At 46.7% G+C, this 15,382-nt stretch overlaps 1 protein-coding gene and 1 pseudogene across 1 annotated transcript; both read left to right on the top strand.

Annotated features, from left to right (window-relative positions):
• Nucleotides 1-1,276: 1,276 nt before the first annotated feature.
• On the top strand, nt 1,277-10,089 carry LOC136522984 (uncharacterized). Its single transcript, XM_066516768.1, has 6 exons — nt 1,277-1,785; nt 1,894-1,934; nt 3,060-3,223; nt 3,305-3,407; nt 3,567-3,736; nt 9,160-10,089. Exons 1-6 carry the CDS (start codon nt 1,496-1,498, stop codon nt 9,628-9,630), a joined length of 1,239 nt encoding a protein of 412 aa, XP_066372865.1. The 5' UTR covers nt 1,277-1,495; the 3' UTR covers nt 9,631-10,089.
• Nucleotides 10,090-10,749: 660 nt separating this feature from the next.
• LOC136522180 (zinc transporter 10-like) lies at nt 10,750-14,218 on the top strand (annotated as a pseudogene).
• Nucleotides 14,219-15,382: the final 1,164 nt, after the last annotated feature.

The following is a 15,382-nucleotide window of genomic DNA, read 5'->3' on the forward strand; positions in this document are numbered from 1 at the left end:
ATTTGCATCACAAAATAAGTTTAATATAAAAATATATGCCATAATCTAGTAATACTTATTATGTATAATAATTATTAGTACTTTTTTGTTATATATTTGATCAAACCGAACCTTTTGACTTCTCAAAGAACAAGATGTGCAGCTATTTTAGAAGAGAGGGAGTAGGCCGGTGGCCCTATTTAGAATTTCTAAGAAAAGGAATTTCAATTAAAATATTTTAGCTAACAATTTCTAAGCACATTTTTTTAAATAAATGTTTTAAGGCAAAATTTTATTTAATTAAGAATTTTAAGGATGATTTTTAAGAAAGAGTATTTAGGGCATGTTTGGTCCCCGCCTAAGCATGCCACGCTGCAGAAATTTGCCGCGCTGCAAGTGAGGCGGACGATTCATCCGCTACACATTTGGCAAGCCGTCTGAGTGTTCGGCTGCACTTTAAGCCGGCTTGTTCGGCTTATTTTTTCAGTCAGGAGCAGTAGTTTTTCTCTCACAACGTTCCAGCATGAACAATGTTTTTTAAATCCCAGCCGAACTGCTCTCCGTGGTGGCAAAATGAACTGGCTGTGCGTGGCGAGCGCTGGTGGTGCCAAACTTTCGGTAGCTAGCCAATCACACGACGCGCGAAGCCTGTGACACGATGCGGCGACTTCTAGGTGCGAACCAAACGTGCCCTTAGACTGTCTCCAACAACCGTTACCCAAAATACAAGACCCATTTCACGTTTAGATAGTGCTACATGTAAATGGTTCAATACCTATTCACCGAATTTTTACTGTAGCAATTTTGCCCATACGTTTTTTCTGTAAAAGATTTTTAGATACATCAATTTTTCACATATATGATTCTTTATTGAACATACTTCATTAGTGTTATATACATTGAAGTATCTAAGATTTTTTAGAAGAAAAAACAGATGGTCAAATTTGCTACAGTAAAAAGTTGTTGACAAATAAACACAAATGGAGGGAAGTATTTTTCAACAATAAAACCCAAAAAGAAATGCTTTCTACAAATAAAACTTTAGAAGAGAGGATACTACCTCTTCTACGTAGACTCATTTTGGATTCGGTTCTGCTGCCGGGTATCCTATCGGAGACAGCCTTATAATGACGTGAAACATTTTCCACAGTCGCGAGGTGAAGCCGGCGCCGCGGTCACCGTCACACTAGCAGCATTTCGCTCAATTGCACGAATCGCAGCGCGCATCCAACGGAGCCAGCGAGCCCAACGTGTCCTATGAACCCAGCCGAGCCACACAAGCCGAGCGTCTACCGGCACCAATCCCACCCCTCGCCGCCATCTCTCCCCCGCACCAGCAGTCCAGCACACACCCGAAGCGGCGCCGCTAGGGTTTGCTCCGACAGCCGCGAAACCTAGACCTTCCTGCTCCCTCCCACAGCGCAGGCCGCCATTCACTAATCTAGCTGCTACGCTTCGCTCCCCGCTCCGATTGGGAGCTAGGGTTTAGCTCAGCTTCGGGTCGCGGCAGCGCGGCATGGCGGGGTACGGGGAGGAGAACCAGAACGCCATGAGCGGGTACGAGGAGGAAGAGGAGGAAGAAGAGGTTGAAGAGGTCGAGGAGGTGTACGAAGAGGAGGAGGAGGAGGGGGACGGGGAGGGGGAAGCGGACGAGGGGGCTGCAGCCGCCGAGGCAGCGGCGATGGCGGCCGAGACGAGAATCGTCGTTGGAGGCCGGGGCCTAGCGGAGGCGGAGGCCGTTGGGAATATTGATGCTGGTGGCGAGGATGGGAGGGATGCAGATTCTGGTGGTGGTGATGCCTCGGGGTGAGTTCCTTGGTATCTAGGTTTTTTCGTGTATGGTCCGGTCTGTTGTATTGGATTAGGTGTGGCTGATAGTTTTGGTTTGGTGCATCCTCGTATGTGATTTTGCAGGAAGATTTTCGTAGGGGGTGTAGCCTGGGAGACAACCGAAGGTAGTGAGCAATTCTTTTGGGATCTAACTATGAGGCTATTTTAGTTTATATCAAATAAAATGTTGTACAACACACGATATATTCTGGGAAAACAACACAGTACAAAGGCAAATTAGTTCTTAGCTGTGTTTTGTTAGCATAAAAGAAAAATACACTGCAAAAGATATAGTTGTTTCTGTTTTCGTGTGTTACTGATCAGGTTCTGCATTGGTTGGATGAGTCACTGATGCACTATGATTTTGCTTAGGTAGGCTAATGTATGTGGTAAAAGCTTAGATTTGGGAGATACTGCTACCTCCATAATATTGATGGAAGCAAGCCTATACTTTGTTTTCTTGTTGGTGTGTTCTTAAATAGTAATACAAAACATTGCTATTTGGTGATTTGTGCTAGCCTACTTACTTGATGGATTTCAGAAATATAGCCATTCTGAAACTGGAAATAAACTATATGCTTTATAGTTTATACCAGTCATGTTAAATAAACTATTAATCTATATGCTTTATTTCGATTATTCTGGAACTGTATGTCATTTGACCAATACAGATTGGGCTTCATTTGGTGTATTGGTAGGAGTGATTCTGCTTTGATTTGATTCGATAACTTAGAAATAATAATAATTGTGACTCAGTGTGCATAGATTTGTGAACTAGAAAGCAGTAAATGACTTTCATTTCAATAATTTAAGGACAATGTGGGTGAACTGGAAAATAGGAGAAGTCTTTTATTTGAGAAATTGAATGGCAATTAAGTGTGTGTTTGCATTGATGTTCTAGAATTATTTGTCAGTTTTGTGTTCCTAACTTCGGATCATAGGAGTGTCATAGTCTTTAATGTCACATTATTAGTTTGCAATCTCACATGGGTATTGCTCTGTAGCTTAACTATAGTTGTCTTCAAGATGAATCTTTCCCATTAATGATCCTCCAAATCAACTCCAAAACTGTATGTGAACCTTTTAGGAGTGATGTTGCTCTACCTTTTTTAGTGACCAGTAGCGCCAAGTATCTGCAGCTACAAAAGAAGCATTAGAATATAGATTGCTGATCTCATAGAGCAATAAGTTTTTGTTAGAACTTGTTTATTTCACTTATCTTTTGCTATATGCTCCATTTGCATGTGCAGAAACATTCACAAGGCATTTTCAGAAGTATGGAGCTATAACTGATTCTGTGATCATGAAGGACAAGCATACTAGGATGCCTCGTGGATTTGGATTTGTTACATTTTCCGATCCATCTGTGCTTGACAGGGTTCTAGAGGATGACCATGTCATAGATGGAAGAACAGTAAGGCTTCTATGTTCAATATCCAAAAATCGCGATCTTAATTTTGGACTATATTCTCAACTGCGTTTTTTATGCTTCAAGGTTGAAGTCAAAAGGACTGTTCCGAAAGAGGAAATGTCATCGAAAGATGGACCTAAGACAAAAAAGATCTTTGTGGGTGGTATTCCACCATCTCTTACCGAAGGTACAAGCGATGCTGAAACCTTTTTTTGTTTTCAAGCAAAAGATATCTAAACATTGTATTGAACTTGCAAATAATAACTTTGATTAGCCACTAGCTATATTTGTTGGGCCTTGAAAACATTCGTTTCAAATGCAAGCATGATTAATATGAACCTTGCAGATAAATTAAAGGAGCACTTCTCATCGTACGGGAAGGTGGTTGAGCATCAGATTATGCTTGACCATAGCACTGGACGTTCACGTGGCTTTGGATTTGTCACATTTGAAAGCGAGGATGCTGTTGAAAGGGTTATGTCAGAGGGAAGAATGCATGATCTTGGAGGGAAACAGGTCACTTCTTTATCTTTCATTGTGTTTAGTGATGGTAAATATCATTGGCATGTTAGCAGTTCTGCAGTTGTCAGGTTCAGTTAGCAAATGGTCTAACTTGGCATGCTGTACTTCATTGTTGTTGTTCACTTAATTTGGTTAGTAATCATGAGGATGCAATTCTGTCTCTGTACAATAACTGATGTGTTTGGGAGTTTTTTAATATTGATCATTGTTTGTTTAGTACTCCCTCTGTTCCAAATTTTAAGATGTTTTGGCTTTTCTAGATACATTGATTTTACTATATATCTAGACATAGTGTATATCTAAGTGCATAGCAAAAGCTATGTATCTAGAAAAGCCAAAATTTCTTACAATTTGGAATGGAGGGAGTACATATCAACATGCTAGGAAGTGAAAACTTTGAACTTTGAACTGATAGCATGCTCAATATTATTGACCTGACACTTTTTTGAGTATGGTTTATGGTACTAGTTTAGCATATAGGGGTGTGTACACTGTACTCCATATTATTGATGAAATAGACGCCATCATGTCATTCTTTATGAGATATTATATTTGTATTGTGGAGATGGTTACTTGAAATGCATTGCCCTGGATTACAGAAATCAGCACTCAATAGTTGAAGCACATCCAGCCCCTGGGTTCAATTCCCTGTGGAAGCGAATTTCAGGGCTGGTTAAAAACCTCCCTTGCGGGCAACCTATGAAATAGTGGCAGGGCACCATCCTATGGTAATGGTGGCAGTTGGCCTGTGTGACCGAGTGGTGCAGTCCTACCTTGAGGGTAGTCATGGGGCGCTGAACCTGGGCTGTGGTCACCGGCCTAGGTTATGGTGCAGCATTATAGGGTCTGCACTATCAGGGTTTGGTCGGTTTCTCTGTGGTTAAGTACTGCGGTTTCTTCTTCCAAACAACACTGTGGGGGTGGTTTTGTTAGGAACTCTCAAGGTTTTGTTAGGAACTCTCAATATAGCTTTCAATTGGGCCGGGCAATGGACAGGAGAAGAATTAGACTGGGCTTATGCTGGGCAATGGACAGAAGAAGAGTTGGACTGGGTTTGCACTGGCCCACGGTGGCATCAGATACACAGTACAAGGGAAGCAGCAGCAGCTATGGGGGACTTGTCAAAGAACAGACCACAGAACCGGCAGCGAGCTCTGCTCGAGGCGAGTCTCTGGACTCGATTTACCTTCCCTTCCTCCCGATTACTTCGTAGTTGTATCCAGCACCTTCTAGAAACTACCACAAACTAGTTTGATTGTTGCTGTGATTTGATTTGCGAGTGAATTCAATTTGGGTTTGTGACAACTGGCATCGGAGCTGTTGATCCGTGGGCTCTCCGATCTAGCCATGGATTCTGCAGTGGAGGTGCGGTGCTCTGGTTCCACCATGAACGCTGCACAAGAGTCGCGGTGCAAGGAGATGCTAGACCGGATTCTGGTGATGGTGATGGTGATGAAGATGAAGATGGCCTCTGATTTGGAGGCAAGCAACACGGCCTTTCAAGCTCCCTATCCGGCCTTCGTCACTGGCAACAATGACTCCGCTTCCTCCAACGCTAAGTCCGCCAGCATCGACTCTACCTCTTCCAATGCATTGTTGATGGCATCATCTGCACTAGAGGACATCACCTCAACCATCCTCATCGCCAACCCCGACAACTGCGAGCGTGAGATCAACCTCAACCAACAGCATGCCTGTGACAACATCCGCAACACTGCCCACATCTTCCTCGATCCCTGATCCGTCCCGTGTTGATGACCTTACCATCCAATTCTCCAACATTGAACACCATGTCACATTGCACACCAAGTGTTCGACACCGGGACTCTACTAGGCCGGCTCGGCACCAGTCCACGACGCCCTCGGTCTCTGCTCCATCCCAGCACGTTATGCTCGCCGACGTTGATGCCTGCACCACGCTTCTCCAAGTGATGCCCACCAGGTGGTTGACACCCAGTCGCAGATGCAGTCTGCGCGTTCCAGCAGCAGTGAGCAAGTTACCCATCACTCTGGCTTCACTCGCAGCTACCTTCTCACTTGGCAACAAGGGCCACAACTTCTTCATCAACTTCACCAATTTGTTCTGATTCCAGCAGCGGGTATATAGTCCTGTCCTGTGTCGAGACCTGTTCCTGCAGTGCATATGAAGTGATCGAGGTAATACCTCTTGGTTCATCTGCTTTCTCCATTGATGATATGTGTTATCCGGATGAGGAAGTATTGTACTGGTCAAAGGATTCACTGCTACCTATGTCTTTGGTGTTTTCAAACTCAGTTTGTTATTCTGTGCATCACTTACATAACCAATCTGAGCTGCAGCAACCATGGCCACCCCCTACTGAATATTGTGTGGTTGTTCGAATTGAGATAGATCCCGACACCATGGCCGTCTCTCAGTTTCAACCACTATCTAGTTGAAACATTGTCAAAACACCACTGGTTCGCAGTGATTGATGTGTTGGCCAAACCGCTAAAAAAGCACATATGCATTGTCATTTCTATTACACTCAAGGGGAGAAAACAGTTGTCCGAAGATTATTGTCATTCACCAGTCATCTTGGTGCCTCTGTCCAGAAGCTGGGATCAGCTCCAACCCTGGCCACCACCACTGTTCAAGTCATGGTCGGATCCAAGCCCTCTTGATTATTGGAGACCATAACAAATTGGGATACTGCATCATGAAGTCATCATTAGTACAACCACGATGTGCTCAGGACAACAATCATAATGGGGCTTCTTTCAGCTATAAGTTGGTGCTAGTTGAGAGGTGGCAAAGCAAGGCTAAAAAGGGCGTACCCAGTGTAGAGAGCTCCCGCTCTGTGCGGGGTCTGGGGAAGAGTGTCAGTGGCAAGCCTTACCCTCGCCTGTGCAATGCGAGGAGACCGCGACTCGAACCCGGGACCTTCCGTTCACAGGCGGTAAGACTCTACCGCTTGCACCAGGCCCGCCCTTCATGGCAAAGCAAGGCTAGAAGTGAGATTTTCACACCCAGAGCTGAATTTATGAATCTGTGCAACCTCACTAGTATTTGGAAAGTGAAGGAAGAGGTGTGTCACATGCAGCAGGATATGATACTTGATCATGAGAAACAATGGAAAAAATGATAACCTGGTTTTATACTTGCAAACATGGGCACTGTCTGGGCCAAGAACGTTGAGGTGTGGCCTAAGCATTGGCCATCTGTCAGTTGTTGTCAAGCTAAAGTTGATGCTGATGAGTTGAATTAATCTGAACTGAGTACAAACTTCAGTTTGCATGCAGAGACATCAGTTTATTTGAAGTTATGGCGGATGATGCTGAAGGTACTGGACAGGTGCAACAGTCACAGCTTTAGTCTGGATTGGTTTCACTTTCAAAATTTCAATTGTGGCCTGCACAATATGCACTTGAAACAAGATCCACTTCAAGCTTCTTGTCAAGTGTTCAAAATGCCAGAATTTCAGTGGCCTTGAATTCATCTTGGCAGCATCAATGTTTCTGCGAGTACAACTGATGGAGTATACATTTTCTTTAACTCCATAATGATTCTGTGGTGGTTATGGGATCCCGGTGGCAATGTTCAAAAAGGCGCTGCTAGGCGCTCGCCTAGGCCCGCTTACGCGCTAGGCGGAGGGGTTCCGCCTCGCCTAAGGGGGTAGGCGGAGGATAGGCGCGGCCGGGAGGAGGGCGGGCCGCCGGTGTGGCTAGGAGGTGGTGAGCAGCGCGGAGGAGGCTGGGACTGGGGCCGGCGAGCAGCGCGGAGGAGGCAGGGACGTGGGCAGCGAGCGGCATGGAGGCAGAGGGGCGTCGCGCGGCGCGGCCAGTCGCGACTTGCGAGTCGTGCGGTGAGCAGGAAATAGATAAGGTTGGGAGGTGAGGTTAGGGATAAGGTTTGCTGTTCAGACTTGGGCTTGGGCTGTTTTTATGGGCCTTCTTGTATAACTCTTTGCCCACTGTTCTCCTGTTTCTCCTTTTCTTTTAGACTTTGATGTAAATATGCATGGATATGGAAACGCCTAGAAAAACACATTGAAACGCCTAGGCTTGCTTAGGCTCACCGAGGCTCTAGGCTATGGGTCATTGCCTAGCGCCTTTTTGAACATTGCCCGGTGGATTTCTTCCCAACTTACAAGCCATGGTCCTAGTTTTGGTGGATTGTTGTGGTCAAGTGGCAATGCACGTTAATTGGTGCAACATCTCCACCTGTGCTGAGTTGGTGTTCCAGATACATGGGCAAGTATCAACCTTTCTGAGCAATACCAAGTACTGGCATGGTTTACCACTGACCAAAGCTGGTGCCTTCCAGATATCATTTGACATCAGTGAGAAGCATGTTCCATGGGATCCCAGTGGTTCACTGCAGCAACGGCTTAGAGACAAGCCATGTTTCATGGGGGGAGGAATGTCAGGAACTCTCAATATAGCTTTCAATTGGGCAGGGCAGTGGACAGGAAAAGAATTAGACTGGGCTTATGCTGGGCAATGTACAGAAGAAGAGTTGGACTGGGTTTGCATTGGCCTGCGGAGGCATCAGATGCAGAGTACAAGGGCAGCAGCAGTAGCTACGGTGGACTTGTCGAAGAACAGACCACAGATCCGGCGACGAGCTCTGCTCGAGGCGAGTCTCTGGACTCGATTTACCTTTCCTTCCTCCTCCTGATCACTTCATAGTTGTTGTATCCAGCACCTTCTAAAAACTACAACAAACTAGTTTGATTGTTGCTGTGATTTGATTTGTGAGTGAATTCAATTTGGGTTGTGACAGTTTTTTCCCTCAATATCCGAGTTATATCTCAAGCACATGATTTTGGTCCACATCTTTTAGAGCACTGCTTCTGTTCTCCTTGCATGGTCTTTGCGGAGAATTTTCAGCGATAGTACACTTGTATATCTCTTAGGTCCTCTTCTTGTTGTTTAGCAGTTTAGGGTTTATGCCTTTAGGATTAATTAGGGTTACATAAAGTTTTCGTGTTTGTAGGAAATACGTACGGCAAGTTATGGTATATTGTTGTAAATTTCTTGTATGCCAACATTCCTTTAAATAGTGGGTGGGTTTTTGTGATTGATATAGATAAATGAACCGGAACACAAATGATGACGGTAATAAGAATACAGAACAATGCCGACAAATTAGAAGATATAGCATTTCGTTGGATGACTTAGCAATCTGCATCCTGTGCTGGGACTTGGTATCACTTAACATTGTTCATTGATAAAATTTTTGCCTAGTGACCTCTGGTTGGGGTTTTATGCCGTGACTTATCTGCATGCAACAATTCTCCCTTAGTTATAGACTTATAGTAGAGGTGCATCATTTGTCTTTGTTAGAAGTCATCTATGTCTTATAATTTCTGCTGTTATATTTGATGTATCATTGCAACAGGAGTCAATTTGAAAATTGTTTGACTAAATTCTCCAATTGTTCTATAATTTTGCAGGTTGAAATTAAGAAAGCTGAACCAAAGAAACCAGGCGGGGGTGATTCAAGCTCAAACGGAAGACACAGTCGTGGTGGTGGTCACCGTGATTCATACCGTGGTGGTGGTGGTGGCAGTGGTGTTTCTGGGAACAGCAGTGGTGGCGGCTATGGATACGGTGGTGGCTACCGATCAACTGCTGCAGCATATTATGGCAGCACAGCATATGGTGCATATGGCAGAGGGTATGGATATGGTGGTACTCCTGCTGGCTATGGCTCAGGTTATGGCTCTGCATATGGTGGCTCCATGTATGGAGGTCCATATGGTGCCTACGGGGCATATGGTGGTGCCTATGGAGGTGGTGCATATGGTGCTCCAGGAGGTTATGGTGCGGGAGGATATGGCAGCTACGGTGGGGCTGGAGGCATGGGTGGTGGTGGCAGCGCTGGTGGTCGGGGCTCCAGCAGATACCACCCTTATGGAAAATGATCATCCAGTTTCTCTAGGATCTGATAATAAAGCTATACCTTCCCTCATTTCTGCTACTGAGAAAATGGGACATTCCATTCACCTTGTCGAATCAGCGGCATCTGAACATTTTTTTCCCTGGAGCTTTTCATTGCACAACAAAGATTCTAGTCTCTAGTCGCTGAACCCTGAACTGCCCCACCCCCACCCCCCCTGAGCTTTCTGTAGAAGCTGCAGCTAAAATTATCGTAGTCTGGCATGAGCCTTAGAAGGCCCTTGAAACTATAAACTTTGTGGTAGTAACAATATGGTGTCATGGAACAGATGTATTTGGATGTAACATTCGCTCACTGATCAGTAACTTGCTATCTCTGCTTATGTATGGAGAGAAGCTTTGCAAAGGATTGGACTGATACTATTGAATTGTGTGGGTTGCTATCTTTATTGCGATTCTGATCTGAATGCATGTTATCTCGTTTCTATATTGTGTGGGTTGCTATCCATTTTTGGATAGCTGGAGCTATGTGTGGTTGTCTCCTTACTGGTGTCCCAAGTGGACCTTTGTTAAAATAGAGGAAAATAGAAGATTTAATTTCTATTGATGAACTGGTTGTCACTGGTTAATCTGTCACGGTTCAATAAAAGGATGATTGGCAAGGGCCACTGTCATGCGCTCGCTTGCATGGTAGCGATTGCCAATTTTAAGAGCTGGTACACCCCCGACGATGTTTTGACTTTCGAATGTACTGGTATATGAGATTCGAGTTTGATCGGTTCTTGAAGTTCGAGTTTTATATTAGGTGAAAGGCTACGGAATGCCCAGTACACTGGTCTACTACCAGCGGCGTATTCAACGCGGGGGTTGCTGAAGCCCCCAGGCGACGTTTTAATATCGGAGGCCTAAAGCCCTCGATGAATTTTTATGCGAAGTTCTACGACTGAGATTTAAGATCGAGCAGCCGTCGAAGATATATCGCTGGTCACACTTTTATAAAGTTTTATCATATAGGTGAAGCCGAGATTTAAGATCGAACATCAGACATATGTTGATGTCGTACTTTTATTCTGCCCCCTGAATTTTTTCCCCTGAATCCGCCGCTGTCTACGACAATACAGCAGATCGTTTCTAAGAAACTACAGTCGGCGTTGCAAAGTCCAAACGCAACCAGTCTACTGCATTTTCGCTCGTTCTTCCGGCGGTGGTCCGACGCCACGCACAGCCCTCGCCATGGTGTCGACATCGTTGCTCCATGCCCGGAGCCGCACGCCTCCGCACCCACGGCGCCGCGCCCGGTCTGCAGAGACCGTTCGTTCGTTGTCCGGACCTTCCCCGCCAGCCACTGACTCCTGTGGCGCAGCATGCCCGCGCCCCGTGCCCACTCCGCGTGCTGACCACTGCCCCGCCGTATGATCCGATCGGACGGCGGGCCGCGAGGGGATGACGACATCCTCGTCGTGTGGCAGGTCCCGCTAGCCGCCCCGCCGTGCGCCGACGTAGAGAAGTGAGGCGCGTGCCCGTGGTCCGTGGGCTCCCACCATCACGCCCACACCTCTGCCGCTGCTGGCGCGTATAAAACGATCGATGGAGGCCGCTGGCTACCACGCGGATCGGAAGAATCCATCAATTGTTCGGGAGAGGGATTATCTGTTTCCTGCATCAGCAGCGTTCTCTTCAGCGGCGATGCCGTTCTTCGAGGTGCGCGCCACCTGCTCCCTCCCGTCTCATCCTCTACGAACCTCGTGGCGCGGCCCTTAGTTCGCCGCGTGTTCCTGGGCCACATTGCTTTTATCTTCTCGCTGCTATTCTTTTCCCCTCGAAATTTGGGCGGTGTTCTTCCGTGTTCGTTCGTTAGTTTCCCCCTTCATTTACCCCGCTGAATTGCGAGGCGGAATCGCAGATTTTGTTGATAATTCGGTTGTTGCGTTGCTATGAATCGTAGGAAATGATGGAGGGATCGTCGTACATCCGCACACACCTGCAGCAGATAGCCGCAGGTAAGCAAGAGCACCAAATTGATTCTGATTCCTCACTCTCTCTCTCGTGGTCCGTTCTGTGATTTTGACGCGGCATGCGGTTGCGTGCATGTATCTCTCTATCTTGGTGGTGGTGGCAGCATCAGGTCTCCACGGCGAGCTGCGGCGCGTCTAATAGCGGCGCCGATGACGCGGAGTGCCGCGACGAGGCGGCGGCGCTGGGGCTCAAGATGGTGGCCGTCGCGGCCATACTCGTCGCCGGCGCGACCGGCGTCACGATCCCGCTCGTCGGCCGCCGCTGCCGCGGGCGGGGAGGAGCCTCCTCCTCCTCCCTCCACCGGCGGCGGGGCGTTCGTGCTCGTCAAGGCGTTCGCGGCCGGGGTGATCCTGGCCACGGGCTTCGTCCACATGCTGCACGACGCGGACGAGGCGCTCACCGACCCCTGCCTCCCCGCCGCGCCGTGGCGCCGCTTCCCGTTCCCGGGCTTCGTTGCCATGCTCGCCGCGCTCGGGACGCTCGTCTTCGACTTCGTCGGCACGCACATGTACGAAAGCAAGCAGCACCGCGCCGACGCGGCGGAAGGCAATGCCAGCGCCAATGCGAGCGGCCACGACGTGACCGTGGCGCTGCTAGAGCACGGCGCGCTCGTGGGGAGCGTTGCCAGCGGCATAGGGAGAGACGGCGCGCTCATGGGGAGCGTTGGCAGCGGCATAGGGGGAGGCCACAAGGACCCCATGCACATCGTGGGGATGCGCGCGCACGCCGCAGCACACAGGCATAGCTACGCCCACGGGATCGGACCCATGTGATGACGGTCACAATGGGCACGATGAGGAGCCGTCCCAAGCTCGTCATGTGGTTGTCTCACAGGTACGTTTCTAACTCTCTTCTCGAAACACAGAACAAAAAAAATGCATATTCCAACTGCACGATGAAGTGATGATACTTGCTAAATTCCTGACTTCAAAAGGCATGTTACATTTGTTACTAGAGAGTGACGATACGGCATGCATGTGGAGTTGTGGACTCTCTAAAATTTTGGCCTGTGATTACCCAGGACACTTCGAATAGTGAAACCCTATCAACAATTGGCCCTGTTCGTTTAGTCAAATGTGGACAAGTTATGTGATATCTTTGAGTTTTCACAAAAATTGGTCAAATTTCACTGAAATTTAAATTTCTTTGGAATGCATTTGGGTAAAATTGCATGGTAAACAGCGTTATCAGTCCTACTATATGATTAGCAGGCGCTATTTTTTTTAAAAAGGAATCTGTAGCATGAGCATTGAAGTGAACACCGCAATTTACAAGTTACAACGACCATGGACGACCCAAAAAGACACAAACAGGATTTATAACACCATGCAATGTTCAATTACGTGGTCTAGCCTATTGCTCACCTAATTGCCAAGAGTATTATGAAAATATGAAACTGCATTCATTCATGCTCTTAAGGTGTTCTAGCTTCTTGCCCCAAGTAGTGATAATGTATCAGTAAATACTATGAACTCACTCTCATGCTAATTCCTTCTGAGCTGATTTCTATAGGTTTCTTGTAACTTGTACGGCAACCGGAGATATGATATGTGGTGACTTGCTTCATATTTGTTAGAGTAACTGGCTTGAGTTTCTATTCATTGAACAAGTGTTTATAATACAAGTTACATGACTCTTCATATGCTAAGACCATTCACATTCTAAGGCTATTCATATTCTAATAATATCCGCAAAATGGTGAATAACCCTACGCTATTTTCTCTACTAGATTCTTGAGCTTGGGATTGTATCGCACTCCGTGATCATCGGGCTATCTTTGGGCGTCTCACAGAATCCCTGCACCATCAAGCCTCTAGTTGCTGCCCTCTCCTTCCACCAGTTTTTTGAGGGCTTTGCATTGGGCGGCTGCATTTCTGAGGTTAATATCTAGTACTTCCTTTTGTGATTTGGATCAACAATTTATCATTTGAACACAACATTTGAAGCAGATGTGTTTGTGTTTGTGGTGTTCTGTTCATTGCCCAACAAAATGCAGGCTCAGTTCAAGAGTTTTTCTGCACTCCTTATGGCCTTCTTCTTTGCTATCACAACGCCTACTGGGATCACTGTGGGGGCAGGTATCGCGTCGTTCTACAACCCCAACAGCCCGAGGGCACTTGTGGTAGAGGGCATTCTGGATTCCATATCGGCTGGTATTCTGATCTACATGGCCTTGGTGGACCTCATTGCGGCTGATTTCCTCAGTAAGAGGATGAGCTGTAACCTGAGGCTTCAAGTCGGCTCATACATTGCCTTGTTCCTTGGTGCCATGGCTATGTCGTCTTTGGCCATCTGGGCTTAGCAAGTAGAATGGAAGTAAGGCAAAGGTTCGAGAGGGTCTGCTTAATTGCCTTTCATAGCAGGAGGTTCTCACGGGCAGCTAGTTGGTTGCAATTCTTGATGAGAATGGGGGCAATTTTTTTTTTCTTTCCTCTATTCTTTTGTTTGTCTATTTGTTCTCTTCATGTTGGTGGTGGGCCGTAAGATTCAGTCCTTTTGGCGTAACAAATCAATGCCCTTCTTTGGGATACATTGTACTGGATTAGAAGACAGATGAACATAGTTCAGGGTTTCACGAAATAAATGGTTCTTGACTCCCATCAGTTTTCGCAGATGTATATTAAACAGAAATGGCTTATCAGTGCTCTGCCTTACAAGCATTTTTCGTAAGCATACAAGACTGAAAGATGTTTTCGTAAGTCAAATCACTGGCTATTGCTAATAAAAGAAAGATGTTTTTGTTTCCCCCCTTCCAGTTCCAGATGCCTTCGACAAGTGGAGATATGACTTGCATCTGCTGCTCTTGTTCCCAATACCCACCCCCAAACAATTTGTGGGGATCAAGTCGATGCCAACTGCAGATTGTCCATGAGACTTCGTGGACTCCAGAAGATACTTTGCCAACAAGTCAGAGGCATGGGGGAGGTCTGATGACTAATTGATCAGCTGCGACATGCAAATTTCAAATTTGCGGGAGAAATTTGTTTCGTTACTTTTGGTAACTGCAACATGTTGTGCACTTGCCACGCAATGTGGCTTCCGACAGATAGAGACAGAATAGAGAGAGGCCCAATGGAATAACCCCCAGCCAGTTCGATGCAGTCTCTGATGAGGGCCCAGTGGCAACATGATATGACTGCTGCTTGTCCCACGCGAATTGTGACGAATCCGGCGCGCCGTGGTGTCCAGTTTACTAGTGCCAACTGTGGCAACTTTGCTTGTCCCCAGCGACAAGAGGATCTACTATTATATATCTGCAGTGCTTCAGTGGTTGCCCGTGGGGGAATATGCGCTCTCGGTACTGTGTCAGTCAGTATATATGGCTCTGCAGGGAATACGGCAGCCAAGCCATCATGGACATCCAGGACTCCGGAGCGACTCTCGAGCTCAGACAGACCTCAGAGATGGATGGATTCGGCTTTGAAAGCTTTTGCCTCCTTTTGGTAATGGCCACTGGAATGGAACACCTGAACCCTGCCTCCCTGAACAACCGCTTAGCCATTGGACCGAAAGGAAGAAAAGAAAATGACCTTTGAATGATTCATGCGAGCTACTAGAGTATTTCTGATGAATGTTTGGCCATGAACTTGGTTAGCTTAGTAGCTCCTTCAAGTTGATATACAGACGATGGTGACCGTATTGTATGGTTCAAAAAAAGGTAGTTGTGGACTGCAGGGTAGGTACAATGGCACGTGAAGATCATTGGCAACGTTCCTGCCAGTGCCAACCATAAGTTCCCTGCCTCCCTGGACAAGTGAACAT

Source organism: Miscanthus floridulus, chromosome 18, assembly GCF_019320115.1.
Source record: "Miscanthus floridulus cultivar M001 chromosome 18, ASM1932011v1, whole genome shotgun sequence".
NCBI classification, from domain to species: domain Eukaryota; kingdom Viridiplantae; phylum Streptophyta; class Magnoliopsida; order Poales; family Poaceae; genus Miscanthus; species Miscanthus floridulus.